This window comes from Mus caroli, unplaced genomic scaffold, assembly GCF_978045245.1.
Source record: "Mus caroli unplaced genomic scaffold, Mus_caroli_1 scaffold_3, whole genome shotgun sequence".
Lineage (NCBI taxonomy): Eukaryota > Metazoa > Chordata > Mammalia > Rodentia > Muridae > Mus > Mus caroli.
In genome coordinates this window covers 18,257,280-18,284,117 of record NW_028227258.1, presented here as the reverse complement: position 1 = coordinate 18,284,117, position 26,838 = coordinate 18,257,280, and the positions used below count along the sequence as shown (strand labels likewise).

The following is a 26,838-nucleotide window of genomic DNA, read 5'->3' as shown; positions in this document are numbered from 1 at the left end:
AAGGATTCATTTTGAAGTATAGCAATTTATTTTTTCTCAAATTAGCATTGAGTTATATATTCTCAAGATAGAGATATCTCAACTCATTATTACCGAAATTTCTTATGATTAATCCACCAAAATTAGAATGAAATTGAGTCAATTCTGTATTACTATATCACCACCAACTTAGAAATTTACTTAAATATTATTTCAGTGTGAATAGAAATGTGTACACCATTCAATAATAGAATGGAATCATGAGATAGGCTGTAATTAATACTGTCTTTACAAGAATGGATAGCAAAGATTTCAGCCAAACCAAGTGACCTGGATGACAAGAAGAAAACAAGAGTATAGAGATCAAGAGACAGGAGAAGGGGAAGAGAGAAGGAGGAGAGACTGGATGAGTTTGTTCTCCACTATATATCCTTTGCTTCCAATTCTCATACATGTGTGCTTTTACTGTTTACATGACACTATAAATGAAGAAATAGTCGATCAAAAAGGAAACCCTCTAATAATCAGTATAGTTAGTATTCAGAAGCCTCTCCTTTAGTGAATAAAGAGGAAGTATGAGATCTTGCTTACATAGCTCCTGATGTCCCAGTATGCCTCCCCTGACCCATTGGAGGGAACAAAATGCACAGAACTCCCATAGGAAGAGCGTGAACCATTCACTAGAGGCTAAAGTATATGCCAGGCTTCTCACTTGCATACCCCCTTCTACTCTTGCTGCTATGTCCGACTTGATCTGTGCTTCTTTTACACATTGAGTACTGCTCCTTCTGACCTCATGCTCCCTTTCTTTCATGGTAGTGGATGGTAGGTGGACTTCGTGGAGCAAATGGTCAACCTGTGGGACTGAATGCACCCACTGGCGCAGGAGGGAGTGTACAGCACCAGCCCCCAAGAACGGGGGTAAGGACTGTGATGGCCTGGTCCTCCAATCCAAGAACTGCACTGATGGGCTGTGCATGCAGGGTAAGTCAAACTGAAGAAAGGGAGGCATTGAAGGGGGAGGGGGGTGGTGACAACAAGACCATTTGGCTATCTTGAAGGAATATTAGTAATTGAGCATGTTGAACAATAAAATTGTAATGATACATCTCTATTTAGCTTTCTTCCATAATTGTTGAGTTAATATCTTGGGAACTGAAATGAATGATAGCTGTATAATTAATAACTGTGACACACAGCATTACTCTCATTCAAGCAAAATACAATTCAGCCATTTCCATGGAGTGACTTTCATTCTTTCCAGACCAGAGAACCATTAACTCAGTTGTATTACCTTGCACATAAGGGTACCTTAAAGTCCTCACAGAATCAAAGCATGTCTTCTAACAAGTGAGCTATTTATTTGTAATTCATGCCTGGCAGTGAACCAACATCTTTGAAATATAAAATATACAAGGACAGTAACTGTTTCCTGCAGGTAGTTTTATGAACCTACAGTAAATTTTTAACAGGAACATCTTCATGACCTCTTGAAACTTCTGGGTCTCTGTTAAAAATTACATCATGGGTATGATTTATCTTATTTAAGGAGAATATTTTTGATAAAATATTTTTAATGACTGTAGAAGGTGACTTAGGTGCTGTGGTGGATGCAACAAGCTATATTCTCTATTTTTCGTGTCTTATGCATAGAATTTTTTTTTTCTGTGAAAAGGTAGCTTGCTTTGAATACTTGAAAACTCCCAAGCATCTGTTGAAGAGCTCTTAGAATTTATCCTCTCTGCTCCTGACCATGAAACACAGTACACAGAATTGTTTAGGCAGATGGATTAAACAATGTGCTGCTGTGAATGTGAACTAATGGTGGCCAAATGTTTACATTCCTCATGCTCCCGCAAGTATAATGAGATATATTTACAGAAGGGTATTTGTGTTTGTTGTTTAAGAAAGAACAAGTATCTTGTTTTCATCATACATATGCAACTTGGTTTATTTTTCAGCATTTATATATACACAAGGACCTTTAAAAAGAAATCTTACTTAAAGTGCAAATACATAATCATGTTACTCAGATCGAATGAAAATCCAGGAGCCTCTCAATTGGGTTCCACAAATACTGCCATGCTACTGAACTTCTAATGACTAGGGACAGCTACCATGCCACAAAGGCAAAAATAAAGGGAAGACAGCTGATTTATTAGTAGTCTGTCTAGAAATACATGCTTCATACCCAGACAAGAGTTTTAGCTGAGGACTAAAACAACAACATGAATATATCACTTTTACTATTCATATTCTTCTTTAGTATGAAACTATCTCATTGATGTAATTGAGAAGTACAAATATTTAGAGGGTTTTGGAGGTTGTTTTTCTTCAGTACTTTCATCCTGTCTCAAAACAGTAAAACATTATTGAATACTATAATACCTTTTACCTCTATTCCACATATTTAAAATTCCAGGCAACATAGATGACAAGGAATGTAGTGCTATATTTAGCTGGGACACTGGACCTTTCTTATACAAAATACTTTCTAATCTATGACATTTGTTAAATACACACCATTCAAACTAAGACCTCATACCAGCAGAGCCTCAATATCTAGACCATCTCTTGTAGTCATAATGGGATTTTTTCCTTATGATTAGATGTTTGCCAGCAATAATGGCTTGCAGTATGCTTGTAACTAGGAAAGATGATTTGGGACACAAGTGGTATTTTTGCTTGGCTTTGTTTGTTTGTTTATGTGTTGGCTTGCTGTTGTTCAATCAAGTCTCTTGTTGGACAAAGGCATTTTGGAGTTTGGATTAAGGTTGTTCAAGTAAAAAGTGATCTTTTACTGCTGCTGTGATTTCCTATGCTAGCTGTTCCTACCCAGTCAATAAACTCTCTCATCTGTCCTCCTAGATCTACACTGGTCTAGCCGAGAATTGTAGCCTATGCTACTATTGATTTCCTGGGGGATAAAACAACGAAAGAGATATTGCTTTGCAGTATAATTACAGTATTTTACAGTGTTACCCTCTAAGCTTAGAATTTCTGGTGAAGTATTGCTACCAAAGTTTTGCAAAGAAATAATATTACCCTTGGTGGGAAAACAAAAGCCTATTTAGTGGCAAAACTACAAAGCTTGGAGGAGAGACAGTATCCATGTTAAGAAAAGGGAATGAACTAGAACAAAAAGCCAGAGTTGTAATTGCCAATGAGGAATTTATGCATTTGCTTTGGGGTAATTCATATCTTAAAAGTGCTAAGATGTTTAGTATAAATAATATTATCTCAGCACAAACCTGGCTAACTCAATGCCAAACGTGGTATAAAATAAAGCAATTAAATATAAAAATAATTCTAATAATTCTGTTATAAATTTTGGTATACTGCTGTCTAAAAAAAACGCTCAGAGTTCCCCATGAATCTGAGTAGGATTTGAGTTTCATAAAATCCATAGTGTATTTTTCTCAATAAGATAAGTTGGCATTTAAGATCTATGAAAGGCAAAATTAATAGAAAATGCTGTTTTTAATATTTAGTCATTATTTTCCTCAAAGCCACCAAATTCTGACACATTTATTCCTTTACTGCCTAAATATAAGCACATTTGATTCATACCATGTGGACTATAAGTTAGAATGTCACAGTTTTAAATGCTGATATATATATATATAGATAGAGAGAGAGAGAGAGAGAGAGAGAGAGAGAGAGAGAGAGAGAGAGAGACTAACAGACAGGCAGGCAGACAGACAGATGGACAGACAGTGAGACAGAGACATAGAGACAGAAAGAAGGGAGGGAAATCTACATTTGCCAGGAAGGCAATCGTAAGGCAAATGAAGAAGAGGCTGTTAGAGATGCCAGAATGGCCAAAAGCCAAGGTGGACATGATTTGGGTCTTAGAGTACATGGGAGTTAGGATTTGGTTTGGGGTCAGAGGCTTTGTGAAAGAAGTGGCCTAAGACTTGGAACAAGGACTCGGAATAAAGCTGCAATTCATTAACTGTTGCCAAGTATATACATAAAAAAAAAAAAAAAAACTAGAAATTTTCTGCCCACCCTTCCAAGGAAACCTCAGGAAATTCATGGTAAAGAAAAGAGAAACGAAGTCTTCATTTAAGTAAAATCTGTAGTAAAACCACAATGCTATACCCAGCTGTGGTGTGGAGCTTAAGCTATTCCGCAGTGAGCAAAATCCAAAACATATCCTTGGAGTCGCTTCTGAGGCAGCATAGCAGATAGCAAGTTGCTATACGGGTCCCTTCTGCAGTCTCAGTGTATTGGTCTATGGCAAAAGGAGGCCATTCCAGAAGTCACATGAAATAATGAAGTTTAACATCTTCCAAGATTAAGTGTAAGGGGCAACAAAACAAACAAACATTTTAATCACAGGGACTGGGGACAATCTAAAGTAACATATTCAGTCAATAAAAGTATAAAGTAACTCTATTTCACAATGAAAGAACAGAATCTTGTTATAAGGATGGGTACATTTCAAGGAATCAAATGGAATGCTGAAAGAATGAAACACAATGATTGAAGTTTAAAACTCCATAGAAGAGTAATAATCAAGTTCGGCTTAGCTGTAGATAGGGTGAAGAGAAAATCAAAAAAAAAAAAAATCTAATAGAAAGGAAGGAAACAGATGAAATAAAAGTAGGTTCTGTGAGCAATAGTGAGACCACTGGACATTAACAGAACTAAATCAGACATTTATTAATCAAGAAAGCAACATTGGAAAAGCTTGTTAGACAAATAAGCAATAAAATATTCATTTGCGTCTCATAAAACTCACTATGTCAACAGCAAAATCTAAACTTAGCATTGATGCTATCAAAGAGTAATTGAGGGCCGGCTGAAATTAAAGGAAAAGTAAATGACATTAATATAAAATATAAGAAGCTAGAACTAAGGTAAGATTTCAAAATTCAATTTTTTTATTCTGGAAAAAAATAGTAATGCTTTTCACGTCTGATTTTATTGACACAAGTGTTCCAGATATAATGGTAGGACTCTACAAATGTACAAACTGAAAATATAAAATTAAGGTTAAAAATTTAAGAGTACGAACGCCAAAAAGGTCATGGTACATACAAACAATAATAAGATGATAGAAAGAAATATACATATTTCAAGAACTACAATATAAGTAAACTAAACTCACCTTGTCAATAGAACTTTAAAACCTATAGAAATCTAATTTTATGTTTTTGATGAGTTCAATGTTTAAATCATACTGAGAAAAATTAAAAATTAAGACACAGAACTTAGCTATTTTAAATGGTTGATTAATATATTTGACTATTTTGACCATTCTTTATTTAGTTCTATTTTTTATTATCCTTAAGTACATATTAGTTACTATTCATACTTCTAATGTATAGAGTTAATTTGCTTGGATACAGTATGTTTAAGATGTTTAATTCCCCTTTGAAGTTATATTCTATTGTTTGCCAAGCTTTTGATGGTTTCATAAGACATCTTAGTGAAGAGACTATATCTCAGATATTAAAGTTGACAACAGAGGAACACATTTAGTATTCACTTCTAATCTCTGCAAATAGACATAAATGCATATCACACACATGTACACTTCTCTCTCTCTCTCTCTCTCTCTCTCTCTCTCTCTTTCACACACACATACACACACACACACACACACACGAGTTCTGAGAATCAGTTATAAAGTTCTCTAATATTTTGAAGAGATGATTATGCTAAATGTTGAAGTATCTGTAGGAGAAACTTGTGTTCTACTAGTAGAAATTCAGATCTTCAGAATTATTTCAGGAAAAATTTAAATATAATATTCCGTAAGACACCAGTCTTTATTGAAGGAATATATGTCAAGAAATTAATATAAACACTAAATATATATGTGTATGTCACATATGCCTATAGACTTTTATCTGTCTCTATTCTTTATGATTATAAAGCCCTTTTAAAATTCTTTGAGGATTTCTTGTCTATACAAAATATCCTGATCCCATCCTCCCTCTAACTCCTCTCAAGTCCTCCCTGCAGCTTCCCTCAGCACCTTACTCCCAACTTTATGTGAGTGTGTATACACATAAAACCATTGTGTCCAATTAATGCTACTCATGCTCATGTATGAAATCATCCACTGTGGTATCCCTCCAATGGCCACAACCAAAGAAAAGTATCTCTCACTTCCCCAGCAGCCAGAAACTGCCAAGAGCTCTTCAAGTGGAGATGGGACCTCCAGAGCCCCTTCTCTATGCTGGACAGTTGCACTGGTCGGACTGTGTGTGGGTTTATTCAGACAATAGAACAGCTGCTGTGAGTGCATGTGCACAGCAACTATGCCATGGCAGCAGAAAGTGCTGCCCCTACCCTCTGTCTCTCACATTTCTTAGAATCCAGGCAGCTAAATTGCATGTCTCCCCAAAGCTGAGCACCCATAGTCCTAAAGAAACAAATTTAAATTGTAGTGGTTAGGAAATACTTTTAAGGATGCACACACTAAAATTTTTTCCTAATCCTTTGGAAAAGCAGGTTTTGGATTTATATGTGCATTTTTCTATAGCTATATAAAATTGAGCTTAGGAAAAGATTGTTGAAAATGATTCTATTCCTGGGTTTATGAGATTATCAGTCTGTTTTTCTTTTCCTATATGATTTCTGTTCTGTTCATTCACTTTATCCTTGGTCTTCCCTTACATTTCTAGTTATAAACAGCCTTTGCAGAAAGGAGTGTTGAAGGAGGAATAGTGTCCTGGCAGGATCTGACACTGGGGCCTCTGAATCTGAGAGGTAGCAATGTTGATGGTTTATCTTGAGATCTTGGTTATATTGATTCAAATTAGATTATTAATAACAGTATTTAATAAGATGCTGGAGAAAAGTCTGGCTATAGAAAAATGAGTTTGGCAAGAGATACTAAAAGCTAGTAAATCATGTAGTTTGAAGATATGGAGATTTAGAATTGAATTATGGTTTTCCAATATTTCCCAGTTGCCTGTCATGCTCATATCACCCAGTGCTTTCACACACCATTATTCTTAGAATGTTGATATATCGGAGTCATTGTGCAATGCTGAGAAATGTCATCTGTGTGACAAGATCCAAATATTTAAGATAGTGCCAAAGTTCCACTAAGTTTAGGCAATCCACTCATACCTGCTCATTTTAAAATCACACACACACACACACACACACATACACACACACAGAGGGGTAGGCATAGACTTATTGACTTAAAAGAAAAGAAGCAGTTGCCACTTAGAGACAACACATTGGTCCCTTTCAAACCTAAATATTGAGAGATAAGTGTTATTGTCCTAAAATATACCAACAAAGGTAATTGAAGGCATCAAAGGCTCCAAATAATCTCAAAAAAAATTGGACATTTTTGTAGGCACACGGTTACTTTTGTAAAAGAATGAAATCATTTCAAACACTGGAGTATTTAAGTGCATTGACCAGCATGGAATTATATCAAACCACAAAAGTTGCAAAGATAGGATTTTTCATATTGAAAATAAGAAAAACATATTCCTAGCTGTTGTGATATGATAAAGAAATAAAGTTCACAACAAATTTCAATGTTTTTATGTAATAATGCCTATTCAATGTTTTATGTAATAATGCCTATTCAGAAGGAGGTGCTGTAGGGACTATCATACTGATTTTCTATTAAAATAGTTCAGCTTTGCTATTATCTGAACATTATATAAAGGAGTCTACTCCCTGTATTTGAAATAAGATTACATGCGATGATTTGATGACACAGAGCAATGAGAAGGGAACATAAGAACATACACACAGAGAGAAGAAAATAATAACAGAGTCCATAAGAAATCTTTTTAAAATGCTGAACCTACAAATAGGCTTGTTTTATGTTGAATATATTGGTATTCCTAAGAGCACGTAATGTCTTATAATAGTTTTATTCATGTTTATCTTCCTTTGGAAAATAGTCATACAAAGAATAAATATAGTCTGGTTTTAAATGTGGACTACTGGGTTAAATTGGTGCATTCATGTGAATTTTATCTTTTAATCCCATTTAAATTTGAATTTCCATGAGGGTATGTGTAAGAGTACAAATGTGACCTTAGAATTCCTTCTTGCTGAAGAGAGTTTATACTATAGACAGATTATAAGTTGCAGTTGCCAAACCAGAACTGCCTAGAACAGTCTGCATCAGTGAACCCCCTGACTCTGGGAAATTAAAATGTCATGCATTGTGCAAATTTAGCACTTTCTACTCATTAAAACATTTGCATGTCACACAGCTCGGCTCTTCCATCGGTTCTCACCAGAGGAAGTAGCAGAACTCTCTGCATGTAAATTTCAGTGTGGACACGCTGCATACTGGGCTCCTGCAACACCAGGTGCTTATAACATAGGGAAACCATTTACCTTACAAATCACCACACTCTGGGTTCAGAATGATGTTTATAACTGCCTGCGGTGGGCACTTGCCAAGGTGCTAGTCACTTTGCAGCAAAATTCTTGTCAACACAGCAGTTTGGGAGGAAAGTGTAGCTTTGCGTGTTAGACAGTGTGCACTTTTTTATCTGAAGTTACAAGTTGATGTCATAGCTGGGTTTCTATAGTTCGTGATATGCACAGTGTCCCAGATGGCAAATAAATATTCTGCCCATGAACTTCCTGCCCAACACAGTCCTCGATAGTCTCCAGCATAATCAGTGTGGTCTACCTTTCTACTTTCTGGTAAAACATTTTCCTGCTTTTGAAAGCAAGGATGTGGTCAGAAACTTTAGGCCACAGAAACCTGAGGCACACCTCTGGAGCCCAAAGAGGCTAGTGCAAGGAAACAAAAGCAAGAGCTTTCACCTCTGGTAGCCTTGCTGGTAGATCAGAAAAAAATGGAGCTATATAGGCTGAGAAAAATGCCACTATATAGGCAGACCAAAATGGACTTGCTGTAAGGGTGTTAAATTGACTTTTATTTGAGCATTAAAAGTCATCAGATTGGCTGATACTCTTTAGGATTCAATCACCTTAGTTCAGGATTCTACTGTCTTACTCTTTTTGTCTAAAGTCTTTGTTATGATGGAGTCATGATGAGTGTTACCACCCTTGAACATACTAATGCTTTATTCTTCTTCTAAAACATTGATGGCTTTGGATTGTCCAGCATAAAAGCACTCGGGCAGCTGATGTATACATGAGCTTGTTTCTGGTGACCTGAGATGAATTTCAGGCAATTATGCTGCATCTGTTATGAGTCCTGAGATAAGACCTTTTTTCCTGTTGGGCTGTTAATCATTTGCTGCCTGTTTTCAGAACATGTGCTGGTAACTGTTTCAAACAAGGTCATGAACCAACTTGGTGTGGCTTGGCCAGTGTCCCCTAAAAGATAGAGCAACAGATAGCCACAGGTACCTCAGCTGTCTGACATCCATAAGAAAATGCTCCTTTCCATTTTTGTTGTCGTGTCTTCAATTTTACATATTCTGAAGCTTGGATTTGTGTAAGCCCAGTCAATAATGAACTCTCAGAAGAGTAGGTAAACGACCTTGGTGTTTTTAACAAACCTGACCTTTGACATCATTAGTGTTCTGATGGGTTTATAAAATAATCCATGACTCTGACTCGGAAGGAGGGGAAATAAAAAGAGCCTGGGCATGTTTATCTTTTGAGTCACTCTTGAGGGTTAACAAGAAAATTTGCATCAGAAGAAATGTGATCGAGATGCAAATATCCAACTTGTTAGGTTGGTGTGCAATCACTGGCAAACAGATCAGGGAGCCAGGTCAAGGAAAGGGGCAAGTCTACCTGGAGGAGATTCTTCTAAGGATCAGATCTTAAGTGAAAAAAAAAAAACCTTAGAATGATTCTTAGTGAGTGTGTGTCTAATAGATAAATACAACTAAACTAAGTAAAATTTGGTGATTTGAGAACATTAGTTTGAGCCAGATGTGTAGCTCATGCTAAGGCTGAGGCTAGCTTAGGCTACATAGTGTGTTCTAGACCAGAATGAGCCACACCTTAAGATCTTGTCTCAAACATTAAAAAATAAAATAAAATAAAACAAAACAAAACAAATACACACTTGCAAAGAAGGTGTAGCATACTGCAAACTGTCGAATGATGCTGTGTAACTATTGACTTATGATGTCATCACCAGCTCAGAGAAGACTCTAAAGGTCTCATAACGACCTGAAGCCTATTTATGCATGTTATTATAGCACAAGCAATGCCATGTCAGGCAGCAGTAAATAAACTGTGGAGGCAGGAGAGAATACTTATTGTACCATAGCATCTCCATTGACTAGCTTGGCTCCAAATGTAGAGAGTTTTAATTCCTACAGCATCTACGTGCATGCTTTCCTTTTAAATATTCCCTAAGTCTGGGTCAAGAGTTCTCAAATTTTAGAGAACCTGCAATTATAATATCTCATTTTTATAGTTAAAGGAACTTCAGCTTTAATTTTAATCCTATTTAATATCATAAAGCACGGTTAGGCTGTAGCTGAAATTGTTCCTGACTGTAGTCTTCAATGTCAGACATGGCCAAATAGAAACCAAAATGACTGGAGTTTAACTTAATTAATACTCAAAAGATAGAAAAAAAATAACTTCATAGATGGATCTTTTGACTGCCACTAAGAATTGTTCTATTGTGCAAAGTAAGAAACTGAAACGCTGAATAGAAATGACTGACCCTCCTGAGACCCACAGGCAAAGGTTGGAGCCACTACATAAACCCAAATCTTTCTCTCCTTTTACACTAGGAGCTCCTTTACCAAGGTCTAACTGCTTTATTGTTTTGATTTTTTCTGGAACTTGAAGGATACTATGCAGACCTGACGATGTGAGTGCTGACCCACTACACCCACACAGTGATAACATGACTGTAGTCCCAGGGCGGGAGATGGAGACAGGTGGATTGCTAGGGCTTGGCGACTGTCCTGTGTATTAGAATCAATGCCCTCCATGTTGGGAGTAAAATGGTACTACCCACACTTAAGGATAGGTATCCCTAGCTTAATTGTCTTTACCAAAAATAGCAGAGCATCTTTGTTTTGACTAGCTTGGTCCCAAATGTAAAGAGTTTTAATTCTGCAGTACTTACATTCATATTTTCCTTTTAAATAAGTCCAGAGATTTGTTTCCATGGTGACTAAATCCTATCATGTTGACAATCAATTAGCCTTCACAATAATATGTATACAAAAAGATTAGTTATAGCATAAAAGTAATTAATATCAAACTATTTTAGTCACAAAGCTAAGATTATTTTTTACTGTCACCTAATAGTCACACATCAATGAAAGCAAACCCTTTTGAAAAATCTAGAAACATAAAAATAATCGCTTTTGGGGAGTGGAAATTAGAAATTCTAGCCCTGTTCCTGATAATGCCCAAATGAAACCTCCCACCAAATAGGCTGTATTCAAACAGGCAACTCTAAAGATCTCAAGTACTGGACATGCTCTCGGAGATCATATGTCGTTACTGAAATTTAAAACCAAGGAAATGTCTCTGTCCATTTCAAGATAGTAAGACATGGGCCTTGGTTTTCATAACAGTTGGACAACACTTGGAAAATATTGGCACAAATGTGAAATGGACACCCATCGGGGTTAAACAAGGTAAAACTGAGACATCAAAATGATTGGCAAGAATGGCTGGAACCATTTCATTTGTTTGAATTTAAACTTGGATACTATTGGAATGATCATTTCTAGCCTTGGAGACCCAGTCTCCTTGACTGGAAGAGTTAGACAGCATGATCTCTTAAAATAATGGTCTGGAAAATTATGAGATGCTTTGGAAGCCAAAAGAGCATTCTACAAACTGCTCAAGAGACCTGATCTTGTTTTCAAGTTGTTTGTACCTTTCTTGAAAAATGTTCTCCAGGATGAGGGCCAACAAGAGGACCTAAGGGGCAGCCTGCAGATGAGGGCAGTCTGATGACCTGAGTCTGATACCCAGTCCGATGGTGGGAGAAAAGAACTTTCTCCTGAATGTTGTTCCTTGCTTTGCACACACATGCTCAGGTGCCTAAGCACCAATAATTATACACACACACATAAGTGCATATAATAATAATCAATTTTTCTGCATGATGAATTCTTCCATTTCTAGTACTCCAAGTTAGGAAAACTTCCTCTCTAAAAAGTACATTTTCTTTACGAATAAAAAGTTGTTTATTCTCCTTTTTATCCTGCACTGGAATTGGTTCCACATAGGCCTAAATGCTAAGGCTACTGCAGCCTGCCCAGGGCTTCCTGCCTGTGACAGCGGAAATACCAATCCAAGTGATGTATGTTTGAGGTTATGGAGGGCTTTTTGTTCCTAAGAATGTTTGTCTCATTATAGGACATTGAGTGTCCTTGGACCTCAATTACTAAATGCCAAAACAAGCCCCCAAATGTTATGAGAATCCAAAGAATAGAAGCCAACACTCCTGCCCCATTCTAAATCCCTTGCTGAGAAAAAGATCGTCTCGGTTGAGAAATCAGGCCAGTGTCAGTTTTTACTCTGCTCCTGGAAGCTTGCTCCTGAAACATATCCCTGTTTGGTTGCCAGAAGCCACAAAGGCCAAGCACAAACCCCTTTCAACAGGGACAGTAAAAGAGTATATAGTACTTAAAAGAGAGCATTGCCCATGGCTTCTCAGAGAAACTGGGCTCCTTGGCTCTGCTGTAAAGAGGGAGCTGAAATTCAGGCAAGTTTTCTGAGGTCACTCATTAACTAGGCCACATTTATTGTACGATAAGCAGTCTTAGAACCCAACATGCCAGCAGATCTTAAACACAGAGCTTCATAATGATATTGACTATAATAGTTTCTCATTTATTGATTGATTGATATAAGCACTTTGTAAATCTGGTTTCTCTTTTCTACAGCTATGGAAGTAATGCCTATAGTCTTCTGATGTTTGAGAAAGAGCTCATTTGGCCAGCCTCTCCCAGCTTAAGAAATGGTAGAGCCAGGATTCTAACAGAAGTCTACCAGGCTGACAAAATCAAGTCCATGAATTGAAGTTCACTACATTGGGTAGCATTCCTGGTGTTCTTTCATTTGGCTTTAGTTTAAGTCTCAGAGAAGTTAAGTGAAATCCCCAAGATAGGAACTAATTCCCAAATTGACTCCATAAAACTATCACTTTGTACTGTGTTGTGCTGGGCATGTTATCCTTCACCATTGTGGAAACTGCAACCAGCAGGACTGCCTTGTTAACGGAAGAAAATGTGCCCTGCTGATTTGGTAGAGAAGAATCAGACAGAGAAATGGTAAAAACAAACTTTGGAAACACTCCTGTGTTCCCTCCTTTACAGGATGGAGTAATCATTCCTTCTCTGATTCCAGCCACCTAAGCAGTGTTTTCCATACATAGTTGTGTTTAGAAATGGATGGAAGAGGTTTCACAGAATTGTCTCCAAAAGTCCATTGTCAGTTCTTCCATAATAGAGTAAATTGGGGCACTGAGCACATGCAAATATTGGTCTGTTACAGGTTTTCCCATGTAGGAAACTATCAATTTGCCTAGATTGGTCCTAATCCACTATGAAAAATAACTGACAGTGAATGAGACAATTAATTTTGTAATATTTTGTCTTACTGAAAACAATTTCAAATGGAAGTAGTTTACTAACTAAACTGATGTATTTAAAGCTATCTCCCAGCTGTACATTAACAGAGATATTATGGACCTGATCTTTCTGTAATTCATTCTCTGTAGAGAATCCAATGTGGGTTTTTTTCATGTTCCAAACATATAGTTTTTATTTTGTTTGTGATAAAATTAAAAGTTCTTTGTGGACCAGTAGGCCTCCATGATTCGCTGCTACTTACTTCTCTAATGATAGTCCACAGAGCCTTGCTATATTGTATATTTTAATGACGGAGTTGATGGTAACAATGACAATAATGATGATCTAAAACAGGTCCCATCTATACCTGGCTATTCATGAAGTTGCTATGTAGATGATGATAACCATGAACTTCTGATCATTCTGCTTCTAACTCCCAAGGATAGATTACAAGTGTACATCACCATTCCTGATACTGCACATATTCAGGGCTGGGGATTAACCCAAGACTTTGCACAGGCAAGCCTTCCACAATTGAGCTACATTACCCTGTATGCTTGATGTTTAATGTATGCTTTCAATATTACAAAATGATCTTGTCTATCATGTCATTTATGTACTTATTTCCTGCTAAGTGTATGCCAGAATGAGAGTTCCAGAGCAGCAGGAAAGCCTCTACCATACTACATTAGAACCTAGAATATAGTAGCATTCAAACACACCAACTGAAGGAGTGATTGATTGAATGAATGAATGAATGAGTGAGTTCTTTTTTTTATTGGATATTTTATTTATTTACATTTCAAATGGTTTTCCCTTTTCTGATTTCCACCCTGGAAACCCCCTATCGTATCCCCCCCTTCCTCCTGCTTCTATGAGGGTGTTCCCCCAACCACCCATTCCCACCTCCCTGCCCTGGCATTCCCCTATACTGGAGCATAGAACCTTCCCAGGACCAAGGGCCTCTTCTCTCATTGATGTCGGACAAAGCCATCCTCTGCTACCTATGCGGCTGGAGCCATGGGTCACTCCATGTGTACTCTTTGGTTGGTGGTTTAGTTCCTAGGAGCTCTGGAGGCTCTGGCTGGTTGATGTTGTTGTTCTTCCAAGGGGTGTAAACCCCTTCAGCTCCTTCAGTCCTTTCTCTAATTCATCTACTGGGGACTCCGTGCTCTCTTCACCTGGAGTTAAAGTCTCAGAATCATCCCATACAATATGAATTTAGTTATTAAATGGTCTAGATATAAATAAAAACTATATATATATTTCTACTATTCTTTATTTGTCAAGAACGGGAGTCTTGCTGAGAAGTTGGAACAGAATCATCAGGGGAAACCAGGAACTGCTTTATAGAGGATACATTTCAGAACCTGTCATTTGTCTCTGGACTCCATCTTTCCTGTCATGAGATTTGGAGTTCCGGCTTATTTAGGCAGGGCCCCATAAGGGCTTACCAACATTTTCCAGATCACCATCAGATCATCTCCAAGTTTCTATTTCATACCCATATCCTTGTCATGTCACATGAGAAAAAAATGTATCTCAACACTCCTTTGAGTAGCATCCTCGCTTCCAAGAGAAGGGCTTCACCCTTGCCATTTATCTCACAGTAGTAAACTTGGTTTGCCCTAAGTCCTTGGGTTTCTAAAGCCTCTGTTCGCCCCAATTGTCCTTTTATTGAGTTCACAGACTGCAAATGGAAAAAGGCTATTACCAGACAGAGATGTTTAAAAATGAAAGCCAAACTAATACATGGAGTCCGACAACTGGGATAAGGAATATAATATTTATAAAACCAAGTAGGAGGTTGCAATCATTGCTTTAAAATAAAGCATTAAATATTAATTCAGAGCAAACCTATCTGTGCTCTGGCAAACCTCGCTTTCATTAAAGTAGCATTGTGTGTTTTTCTGGAATTAACTCCCAAATAGGTAAATAGCTGGGGAGTAGAGAGCACTCTGCTGGCTGCAGAGGAGCTACCTACCTGCAGCAGTAGAGTCGCCCTTACCATTAAAGTCTTCGAGACCTTCACTTGGAACTAATTAATTGCGATTCTTATGGCTCCTCTCTAGTTCTTACCCTTGAGTATTTCCAGGAATGTTTAATTCACGTACTCATGTTCATCTTCATTTGATTAATCCAAACGGTGCTACGTTATTTGATTAATTCATATGCTGCAGAATATTAAATCTTAGTGAACATTGGGTACCAGTTATGAGTTGAACTTACATTTCTTTCCACGGCTTTCTCATTTCGAACCTTTCTGTCCTCATTTTCCCCCCCGGATTTGTGCCTATTGTCCACTTCGCATTGGCATTTTTTGTATTATGTTATTATCCTCATTGTTTCCTGATCAGAATGCACTCAAAAGAAACCTTACTGTGCTTCTTCTGCATCTTCAATGCAATGAGGTTACTAGTTATTATCTGGCCAATGAATAACAGTCCTCTAAAGCACTATAATTAATAACCCTATAATACTTAGTCCTATCAATTTTCAAACGATTTTAAAAAAAACCCACCCAAGTGTCATTGCATTGACAGTCTGCACAAGCCTCAGGCAGTCTCCATTGGACAATCAACAACCAAAAATCCAAAAGTGAACCTGAGATGGAGAAGAGCTGATCACTGCTCAGCTGGGCAAAGGGATACTTAACCTTTGACTAGTGACAACAGGCCTGCTCTAGTTCCATGAGGCCAAAAGCAAGCAGTTATGATTAAATAAAAAAGAAAAAGAAAACTGTTCCAAGCCTTCTGAGAACGTCCTGGGAATTAAAGCATATGGCGGGGAAGAGGAAAAAAAGATTTTCCTTATGCTAATGACCCTTGATGTCTGAAATAAATTAGATCCATTAGAGTCTATGCTCAATAAAAGGAAGACTTTAAGCACTCCAAAGTTAGTGACTCGAGACCAGTTTTTGCTCTGAAATTCAATCTGCCTGCTTATTAATTCTTAGTAAGGCTCCAGAGCAAACAGGGGGCACAAAAATCATAATTCTATAGTGAACCAGAATTTTAAAGGTCTACGGGTTTCTTTTCCTTTTTACTTTTAATTAGACCATTTTTTCACACTTCCTATTTTGTTTTCATTCATTAATTTGATTTTGTTCCCATTTCTGTTTCATTGTTTTGTTTTTTGTTTTTTTTTCTTTTCAAGGATTCATTTACCCCATTTCAACTGAGCACAGACCCCAGAATGAATATGGATTTTCTTGTAAGTTTGATTTTTGGGTTTTATGTTGGGAAATAACCCTTTAACATTATTGCCCCCATTCAAGTTTGCCTTTCCTTGGCTCACAGATGTGCACATGGGAAATAGGAGCCTAATGTATTCTAACATGAAAAAGCAAATTAGATTTTCGATGCTGACGAGAAGAAAGGGTCATTTCAAGTCGCTGCCAGCTTTAAAAGCTATCAGTCTACTACTGAAAGTATGCATCCCCATCACTGAGAAAACATATCATGAAATTGGCTGGTATACATAAAGGGCAAGGTTTAAATACTAAAAAGGAACGGTTGAGAAAATGCAAATCTGTTGAGCTATACATCATGAATGAGTATAAAGCATTAAGGATTAGATGTTTTATTCTGACCAGAGTTGCAAATTCCTCTACTAAAACCTCTAATAAAACCTCACAGCAGAGTAGAGGCAGCATTTTGACAGCAGTGTTCACATAATGAGGAGTGTTGGGATACTGAAGAGTTGCTGTCAATCAATATTGACTGGATTGATATTGAAATACTGGGAAAGGTGATGTTTTTTTAAAGAGGGCATTTTCCAGGCATAGATTTATATAAACTGCCAGTGTAATTAAAGACTGAGACACAAGAGTGTGGGTAATTACTGAGAACCCCTGGCAGAAAAAAAATGATGAGTTATTTCCACATATAAACCATATGCTTTGTGTCTTAGGAGAAAGGAATGGTTTCTCAAATGTTAGATCACAAAAACCTGTAGACTTAAAAATCCTCTCCCCTGCCTCCCAAAAATGTATATGTATATTAATTAACTATGACATTTGCAGTTGTTCTAGGCTACTAGAAGCATCAATTTAACTATCTCTTTTACAGTGAGGAAACTGCAACTCTGTTTAATTTGCTCAAAATTTCTGATGGGTCTAAAAGCAAAGACCCAATCATGTGAAACTGAGGCAACCAAACTGTCATTTTTACCTATTTTATTTTAACAATCAGCTTCTGTCACCGTCTCCACTTCAATCCAAACATGTTCCATGCCACCAAAGCAGCAGGCACCATTTATAAGAATTTTTCTTATTTTTTTTTCTTTTTCTTTTTTCTTTTTTTAACATACCCTAGAAATAGCCCCCTATGGATGGCACCTTGTGCTGGTCAAATACTTATCTGCCTCCTGGGGTAACCTGACATTTCTGATCACTGGCCAAGACCTTTATCTTATCCAACAAATCATAGACCTATAGCTTATTCCCATAATGAGAAGCTTAGATGGGAAGCTCTGCCAAAGGCCCACAGGAAGCTCAAGATAGGAGATAATACTGTATCTGCCTCGGAAGCTGGAACTCACACTAGCTTCCGCCCTGGATCTGGGCTTCTGAAAGCACACTTCTCTAATCCACCATGCTTGCTCCTCACGTTGGCTTTGCTCTATTTGCACAGTTCCCATCCATCCTCATACTGATTGAAGGAGAAGAGTGGAGAGTGTATAGGAAGTAATTTTATAACTTGAAATGATACCTAGAGAACCTTCTTGGTTCAATCCACATACAGATTAAAATTATACCAGATATGTCTGACAGTGTTTATGGGTTTTTTTTTCTTTTGAACTATCAGTGATTTAAAAATCACTTCTAAACTTTTTTTACCTGAAAGGGTTAGTAATAAAGTTTTTATTTCCTGTGGTTTGGAATGGGTTGGGTTCCAGTTTCTTTAAATGCCTCGCAATAAATAGTCTGTTATGCTGCCCAATTATAAGATAGATTAGTGGGTGGATTGATGCAGAGTAAGAAAGAAAAAGAAATCAGAGATAATTTTCCACTGAAAAGCCACAGTCATTTTATATAGCTTTTGAAATAGACTTGAAATTAACCCATAAAAAATGGCAATAAATGTCTGAAAAAATTACCGTAATACATATGTGTTCTAGGGGAAGTTTGTAGAAGCAGTTGGTCGGATGTTTCCCCTCTCTCTTTCCAGCTGCTCCCGACTCAGATGATGTGGCTCTCTACGTGGGGATTGTGATCGCTGTAACAGTCTGTCTGGCGATCACTGTTGTGGTGGCCCTGTTTGTGTATCGGAAGAACCACCGTGACTTTGAGTCTGACATCATTGACTCCTCAGCACTCAATGGCGGCTTTCAGCCTGTGAACATCAAGGCTGCCAGACAAGGTCAGTAGGCTTTCTACACTGTGAGGATACATGGGAGTGAGCAGTGGGCCCTCATACCTACAAACTAAATGCCATTTGTGTCATCGAGGTGAGCCAGAATACAAGCTTAGCAAAAGGCAGAGATTTTGGCTTTGTTCATTATACAAATGAAATCATTCTATACAACAAGTCAGAGTTGTTGCGATGCACAGATCATTTCTGAGTTGCTTTTCTGACAAGTACCTCTGTCCTGCTCTTTAACTTCTATTTGAAAGGATGAGTACATTGATTCATTGATTTCCCTGGTCCCTGGCCCCCTTCTTATAATGCTTTTAATGCAGTGATTTACAGATGAATCCAAATTTAGCATATGCAAGCGAAACCATTACAAGATAGCAACTCAGGAGCTCATACTGTTCTTTCTACTCCAGTGAAATAGCCAAATACCTTAAATGTCATGATTAGATCCCAAGGCAAAATATAGAAGGAGCCAAGTTAACTACTCATGGCTCGTGACAAGAAGGAGACTGACACTCTGCTTGTCCTGGGTTTCAGAGCCTTTGATCTGTCCACCTGCACTGTTAGCAGAGCAGCTTTGCTATGCATTAAAGCTGTGACATGGTTTCTTGCTAATCTGTCTTGGTCTGAATGGAAAATGCAAACAGAACTCCTTTTTCTTTTGCCTCAGATCTCCTGGCTGTCCCCCCTGACCTCACCTCAGCTGCAGCCATGTACAGGGGACCTGTCTATGCTCTGCATGATGTCTCAGACAAAATCCCAATGACCAACTCTCCAATTCTGGACCCACTACCCAACTTGAAAATCAAAGTGTACAACAGCTCAGGTGCTGTCACTCCCCAGGATGACCTTGCCGAGTTCTCATCCAAACTGTCACCCCAGATGACCCAGTCCTTGCTAGAGAATGAGGCCCTTAACCTGAAGAACCAGAGCCTCGCAAGACAGACTGACCCATCCTGCACAGCATTTGGTACCTTCAACTCCCTTGGGGGTCACCTCATCATTCCTAATTCAGGTAATTCCTGAAAATTTAAGTGACAAAGATGCAGCTTGAAGTCATATTGTAGTCTCTATAATCTTATCTCTATTTCTTTATAATGAACCTGGAATGTTAGAGGTAGTCTACCTCAAAATTCCATTCAGTATATCTCAAGCACTACTTCATATAAAATCTGAAAAACATTTTTAATATCATCCAACTAACTCTGAATTTAGTTCCTCTAGAAAGAACTTTTTGCTAGAATGGAGTTCAGAACTGGTACCTGCTACCTTAAAGGCAATTAATCAACCCAGGCATATAATACAACCCTCAGTGTATTTCCTGTACTTCCAAATAACTAGTTAGAAAATGCAATCACTTGGTTCAGTCTAATGTTCTCCAGGAAGCTATATTTTAGAGAACTATTTCATAAATGATTAGAAATATAACAGCAGAGCCAGGCGGTGGTGGTGGACACCTTTAATCCCAGCACTTGGGAGGCAGAGGCAGGTAGATTTCTGAGTTCGAGGCCAGCCTAGTCTACAAAGTGAGTTCCAGGATAGCCAGGGCTACTTAGAGAAACCCTGTCTCGAAAAAACAAAAAAAAAAAAAAAGAAAAGAAAAGAAAGAAAGAAAGGAAGAGAGAGAGAGAGAGAGAGAGAGAGAGAGAAAGAAAGAAAGATAACAGCAGACACAAAAATCTTCATTTATATTAATCCAGTATACCATTCAACCAGAGAGTACCTAAAGTATTTATTCCACTCTATGATATATTGATCTACAATTTCAGCTTCATCCAATGTCAATTTGTAGTTGTATTTGTTTATAAATTTATTATGTAGTTTAGAAATATCTAAAGAATAAAAAACACAGTGTTCTTCCATAAGTCAGTAGCTGCCAATGTTGAAAGTTGACGTTTATTTTTAGCAGTACTGATAGACTGGCAGTGATAAGTTATAACACAGCTAATGTTTAATTTCAGAATACAACCTGACTATTTTGGACAAGTCTGGAAGTATTGAATAAAATAACAGAAATAATTTCACTGACCTATTGTGTTAATGCATGTAAAATTGTGTTATACACATATGCACAATGCACATACATGCACACACACACACATTCCATAAACAAAAATTTCCACCATGATGTAGGAACCAGGATTTCCAGGTAGTCTTGACACCAGCTCAGATTGTCACAGTATTGTCCGAGGCTGAGTTTTCACACAGTTCATACCAACAATCCTTCTCATTGGCACACTAAGCAACACATGAGAAGTGCCGTGACCTGTTGCAGCTGAGTAAGATGTTGCTTAATCCATAGAGTTGTGTATAATAAATTATTCTTATCTCTAACTCTGCTGTGAAATAACACTGATGCTCACCAGATATTTTAGAGGGAAAAAAAAAAAAAGGTTTTCAAATCTGGCTGAGGTTAGCATTCCCCTGACTTTGAATTTCATGGGGAACTTTTTTTTTTAATCAAAAACAATGCATCTTTGCAGCTGTTTAAAATTTTAATAGCAGTTTTTGGTTTCCCCTCAATTTACAAGAAAAACAACAGTGGAACCATCTGTCGATTCCTTAAATAAAACACGAACTTTCAAAATGACATCACTCTCTTAAGTAATTCCATAACAGTTCAAAGGGAGTTGTGGCAGAATGCAAGGCCAGCAAGAAGAGAAGGCAGTTATAGACCTTTACATGTCTTTAGGGAAAATGTAAAGAGTGCTGCCACATAGGCACAAAATCTGAGTTCTTTTTGCATGCTGTAAAAGCATTCTAGAAGTTTCTTTTTGGTTCACAGGTCTTATACAGTACTTTTCTCTTTTTGCTATTCAGGAGTAAGCTTGCTGATTCCCGCTGGGGCCATTCCTCAGGGGAGAGTCTATGAAATGTATGTGACTGTACACAGGAAAGAAAATATGAGGTAAATATGTTTTTTCTGATTTGTTTCCTTAGCAGTATCTAACATGGAAAATTGCACAGTAGAAACCATAGAGTGAAATACATTTGACTCTAGACCTATACAAAAAGAAAAATGTCCAATTTTACTTCTCCTTCAATTTGAAGCTTCAGGTACAACATATCCTATGGAATTCTAGTGATATTTTCTGAGTTTCTATGAGTAAACACATGGTCCTTTAGCAGAAAAATATGGCCCAAAAACATGATTCATAGATGATCCAAAGAGATGTGTGGATTTACAGATACTCTGGCTGCCTGTGACCTGTGTCAAGAATCTCATCGTTGTAGAAATAAAAAGTCACAAAATTGTATAACCCTTGTACCTCCACAGGCTCCTCTCACTGCTCCTCTCACCTCAGCCTGGCACAGCCCCTGACTTGCCCCTCCCACCTCAGCCTGGCACAGCCCCTGACTTGCCCCTCCCACCTCAGCCTGGCACAGCCCCTGTCTTGCCCCTCCCACCTCAGCCTGGCACATAGACTTTGTGCACAGATTCTTCTCTTTGTAATTCTCCTCCAGCAAAAGAGTCATCAACCTTCTTATGCTTAGCTTTTATAATTAGACCTTTCAAGATGAAACTGGTGTTGCTTAAAACTAGACTGTTCTGTTTAGAATGTGTCATCTTCATCAATATGAAGCTATTTTAAGTAAAAATGAGAACAGGTTAGATCTTCTAAATACAATTTTCAGTTTAACTTCTGAAATAGCAGAGATGGTCTTCCTTGATTCGTTTCAATATATAATCTCTGTCTCTCTGTCTCTGTCTCTCTCTCTTTCTGTGTGTGTGTGTCTGTATGTGTGTGTGTGTTTGTGTGTATACAAGCATGTGCTGTGTCTTTCTGTGTTTCTGTGTGTGTGTGTCTGTCTGTCTGTCTGTCTATCTGTGTGTGTAGCAGTGCACTAGAAACATGGATGGTTAATGCGTTGAAAACCACACTAAGACTTTAAAACAGAAGATATTTTTTAAATGGAGATGCTCATTATGTAAGGACCAACACTGGCCCCAAGGAAAAGCCTCCTCAGGTCTGGCTCTGAGCAGAGTCAGGGTGACAAATGCAGACCAGGTGACTCATGTAGTCAGTCACTCCCCAGTCTGCCCCTCCTTAGGAAGCCTGCTTTTTGGTCCCCTACTGTGGTAGCTGAAAAGCTCTTTTGTTATGCACCCAGGTGGAGATGCAGGTATTTATAACAGTATGACCCAGAACATTTTTCCCCTCTGATAGTATCCTTCCATCTACACAAACAACAGCCAGAACAAGAAGCTTAAAAAAAAAGACAAGGAATCCTTAAGCATTATTCATGCCTGTAATTCAAGTACAGAAAATCATTTTATACATATAAATATTATATATATATATATATTATATGTCATTTCATTCCCTCACCATTAACTCACTCTTTTTTTTTATTTAGTTATTAGGTATTTTCTTCATTTACATTTCCAATGCTATCCCAAAAGTCTCCCATACACTTTCCCACCCCCAACCCCCTACACACCCACTCCCACTTCTTGGCCCTGGCGTTCCCCTGTACTGAGGCTTTAACTCACTCTTTAGACACGTTCTGTAGGGAATTTCACAAACAGAAGAATGCTAAAGACCGCCAATGTCCTATATTCTATAGTTAACAAACCCAGTCCTTTTCAAATGGTTCTTCCTCATTATTTACAGTTCAATGTTACTATCACCACTGTCAAACACCTCTTTACCTTTGATTTTTATGATTTTCTTAGACCGTGGCTTATTTCTTCCTGTACATATTCATTCTTTCGTTCAAATATACTCAATGAACAGTCATTATGTATTACCCATGTGCCAGATACAAACCATGTGCCTACCTTAGCCTTTCCTGTTTAGCTTCATTTCAGCATAAACTAGAATGGTAGTGTTTGTCCATGTGCCCACTTCCCAGCCTTGTGTCTTGTGTACTCCTCTGCAACGCTTCTGGCTAGCTAAGAAATACTTTTCACTCTGTTATAATTTTCACCTATTATTCCCCTGCCTTTAAGCCTGGAACACTCCTCTCTCTGTAGCCCAACCCATACCAGACTTCCAGGAAGGCTTACTGATCCCTCTTCCAGTGGGACACATCACCAGCCAGCACATCACTCTTTACAACAAAAGTGTTAGTCCCACATCATTAAGTTGTCCATAAACTTCCCGTGGCTCCCCATAGATTACAAATAAAGTCCTACCCATTTTAACATTTGGGATTTCAGAACTGACTGATCCTTTTGGCTAGCTGATTAAAGAAATTGCAAGACCAGTACAGGACACAGGAAAAAAAAGGGGGGGGGGGGTAGGGGGTTGAACTTGACTTTCAGTTCTCAATCTATTTTGTCCACAAGAATTATCTCAATGAGATTTTTAAATTTTTATTCTAGAACCGAGAAAAGGGGGCCACATTTCTACATCAGCCATAGAAATTGTATTTATGGGGAATCTGAGACTTTGTATTTTTTTTCCAGAACTCTTGCAAATTCAGCCTTGTAGTTCGTCACCTTCTTTGGTCAGACATGATTTGTCCCATCTCTGGCTCATTTAGGTCAGGCATCTGCCAGTCTGTGCTTTGTGTAGAGCACACTCAGTATGATAAGGCCCCATTTGTCACATTCACTAGGCCACATGTAATTAAGTTCACGCCTCCCTTCAGACAACTCACATCAGCAGATGACCAGCTGGGTACCATCCAGCTGGAAACACACCCAGTTTTGGATGCTATGAAAGAAATCAGAGAGAAAGGGGAAAAAACAACATTCCCAGTTCTGCTGCAAATGCCTTCAAGTGGCACGCATCTGGTCTCCTTGCCCTGGCTTCTCAGACAGTTTTTAAGCTATATTTCATAAAGATTGTTAAGGTCTTCACTGAGCAATGGCAAGTGCAGCCAGAATGTAAGAAAACAAGAAGGTAGAGGCAGGGTGTATGGAGTGGTGTACACAGGAGCGATGTCACCTTGGAAAACAGAAGAGCTCTGGGGTCAGGCATACTTGACTTCTCTTTAGCTCTCCTCAGTCACTGAGTAAGATGTGTTGCTGAGACTTGATTCCCCAGGAATAAGTTCCTTCACCTTTAAAGTAGGATTCATCGTGATCTATAGAGAGTCTCACTAACCTAGAAACAGATGTAAGAGCCTGCAGAATGAAATCAGTGATATTTTGTATTAATACTCATTCTGAAGGGCACGTCTGTGCTTTTACAGGGAAAGCATATTGCTGTTATAATAGAAAGTTAGTACTATGAGGTCTTTTCATGTACCTGAGAGGTCATCTTGTGTTATACCTTTCATTAATAGTCTCTGATGTGCATTTTCTTTTGGAGTGTATCCATTCATATGTGGAAGTTAAAAGTGGACTTCAGGTTTCTTCCACAATGTCTCTATATGTTTTTTGGTTTTTTTTTATTTAGTTTAGTTTAGTTTTGTTTTGTTTTGTTTTCTGAGAAAGAATCGCTTACTGATATGGGGACTAGTCATTCTGTCCAAAGTGGCTTGCTTGTTTGGGATCATTCTGTCTCTATGGCCCCATTGCTAAGATTATGTGTATGTGACACAGTAGTTATATATGTATGCTGGATATCAAGGTCCCTATGCTTTTATTGCAATCACCTTACACCCTGAGCCATCCCCCACCCCACACACCATGTTGTCTTGAGATCTTAAGCTTTCTTCATAAATGCAACTTTCTTGAGGCAAATCACATTCAGTAGAGTAACTACATATCTTTTATTTAAAGTCAAAGGCTTTGGAATCTTAAAGAAGAGATCTTTGACCTCATCAATATTCTATTTTCTTCCCTCTATCCAAAATGTACAATCACTCCTCTGACTAGGATACCATGAAAGGATGGGGAAAAAAACTATGGGAATGTGGAGGAGGGCACCCCATGCTGCAGCAGCACCCCAGTACCACTTAGGTTTCAGCTGGAGAGGATGGAACGAGGTGAATACAGGGGGGCATGAACACTGCACGTCATTGTGGCAAACAGTATGAGCCAGTTTACACTTCAGTCAAAACACTTGGTGGATAGCATCTGTTTAATGTTCACCTTGGCTTAGGACTAGAGAAAACCAAATAAAATCAACCAATCTCAGGGTTCATTAATTACTTCTCTATGTATAAAAAGTAATTACTCTTTCTACAAAATGGTATATAGATAGATATGACAAAGATATATGATATAGATATGATATATATGATAGATACTGATATATATGTACTGATATATAAGTATATATACATATATATGGATATATATTATATATTAGTATCAACCATAAAGTATATATATATATATATATATATATATATATATATATATATATACATATATATAAAACCAGGTGAACAGTAGGAATATGAAATAGTAACATAATGAAGCACTTTTCCTGGGAGTAGATAATAAATTGGTTATTTTATAGCTTCCAGAGGAAAAGGTAGCCAGATACAGTAGCACATGCCTGAAACTCTAACACTCACAACACTGAGAGAGGAACTTTTCAAGTTTAAGGCCTTTAGTGTCTACAGAGAGATTTTGTTGCAAAAAAATAATAGAAGAAAAACTGGGGGGGTGGGGGGAGTCTCCTCTAATTCTTAAGATCCACATGAACAATATGGCTGGAAGGAGAATATTTCTCTCCTCTCTGCTTCCTCATAAAAAACATATTTTGAATCATTAAGATCCTAAGATAAAATGACAATGGCAATGAGTTTAAATGTGTTAATGATCCTCAGGGGAAGCAAATTGTAGGGACTCGGAGTATATATTCACTGAGTAAAATAATTCTACAAGGTTAAAGCCCAGAGCATATTGCTTAGCTGTTCTAACTTCATCTGAAGATAGACTCTGTCTGTCTGAGAAAATGGAAACACGCCACTCAGAGTGCCGTTTTCTTCTTCAGTTGAACTTTTGATAGGAAGCAAGTTAGACATTTCCTGTCATGAACGCAGAATGCAAGCACTTCAAGTTGCCAGTTATATGGGAAGACATGTGCTTTAAACGACACCTGAGCCTGGATTGAGAGTGTTGTACGGAGGGACCTGACAGAAAGACCTGCATCCACAGAGGGCAC

The 26,838-nt window shown here is 37.9% G+C and overlaps 1 protein-coding gene across 2 annotated transcripts in view; it reads left to right on the top strand.

Moving 5' to 3' along the window:
* Unc5c (unc-5 netrin receptor C) overlaps positions 1-26,838 on the top strand; it is a 351,370-nt gene that overhangs the window by 286,518 nt on the left and 38,014 nt on the right. The window contains exons 7-11 of one of the 2 annotated variants that reach the window (XM_021157613.3): positions 799-963; positions 16,623-16,679; positions 18,638-18,829; positions 19,497-19,841; positions 21,647-21,734. In XM_021157613.3, the coding sequence (XP_021013272.1) occupies positions 799-963; positions 16,623-16,679; positions 18,638-18,829; positions 19,497-19,841; positions 21,647-21,734 (847 nt within the window). The remainder of the gene's footprint in view (positions 1-798; positions 964-16,622; positions 16,680-18,637; positions 18,830-19,496; positions 19,842-21,646; positions 21,735-26,838) is intronic. The other variant, XM_021157614.2, reaches the window with a different exon arrangement.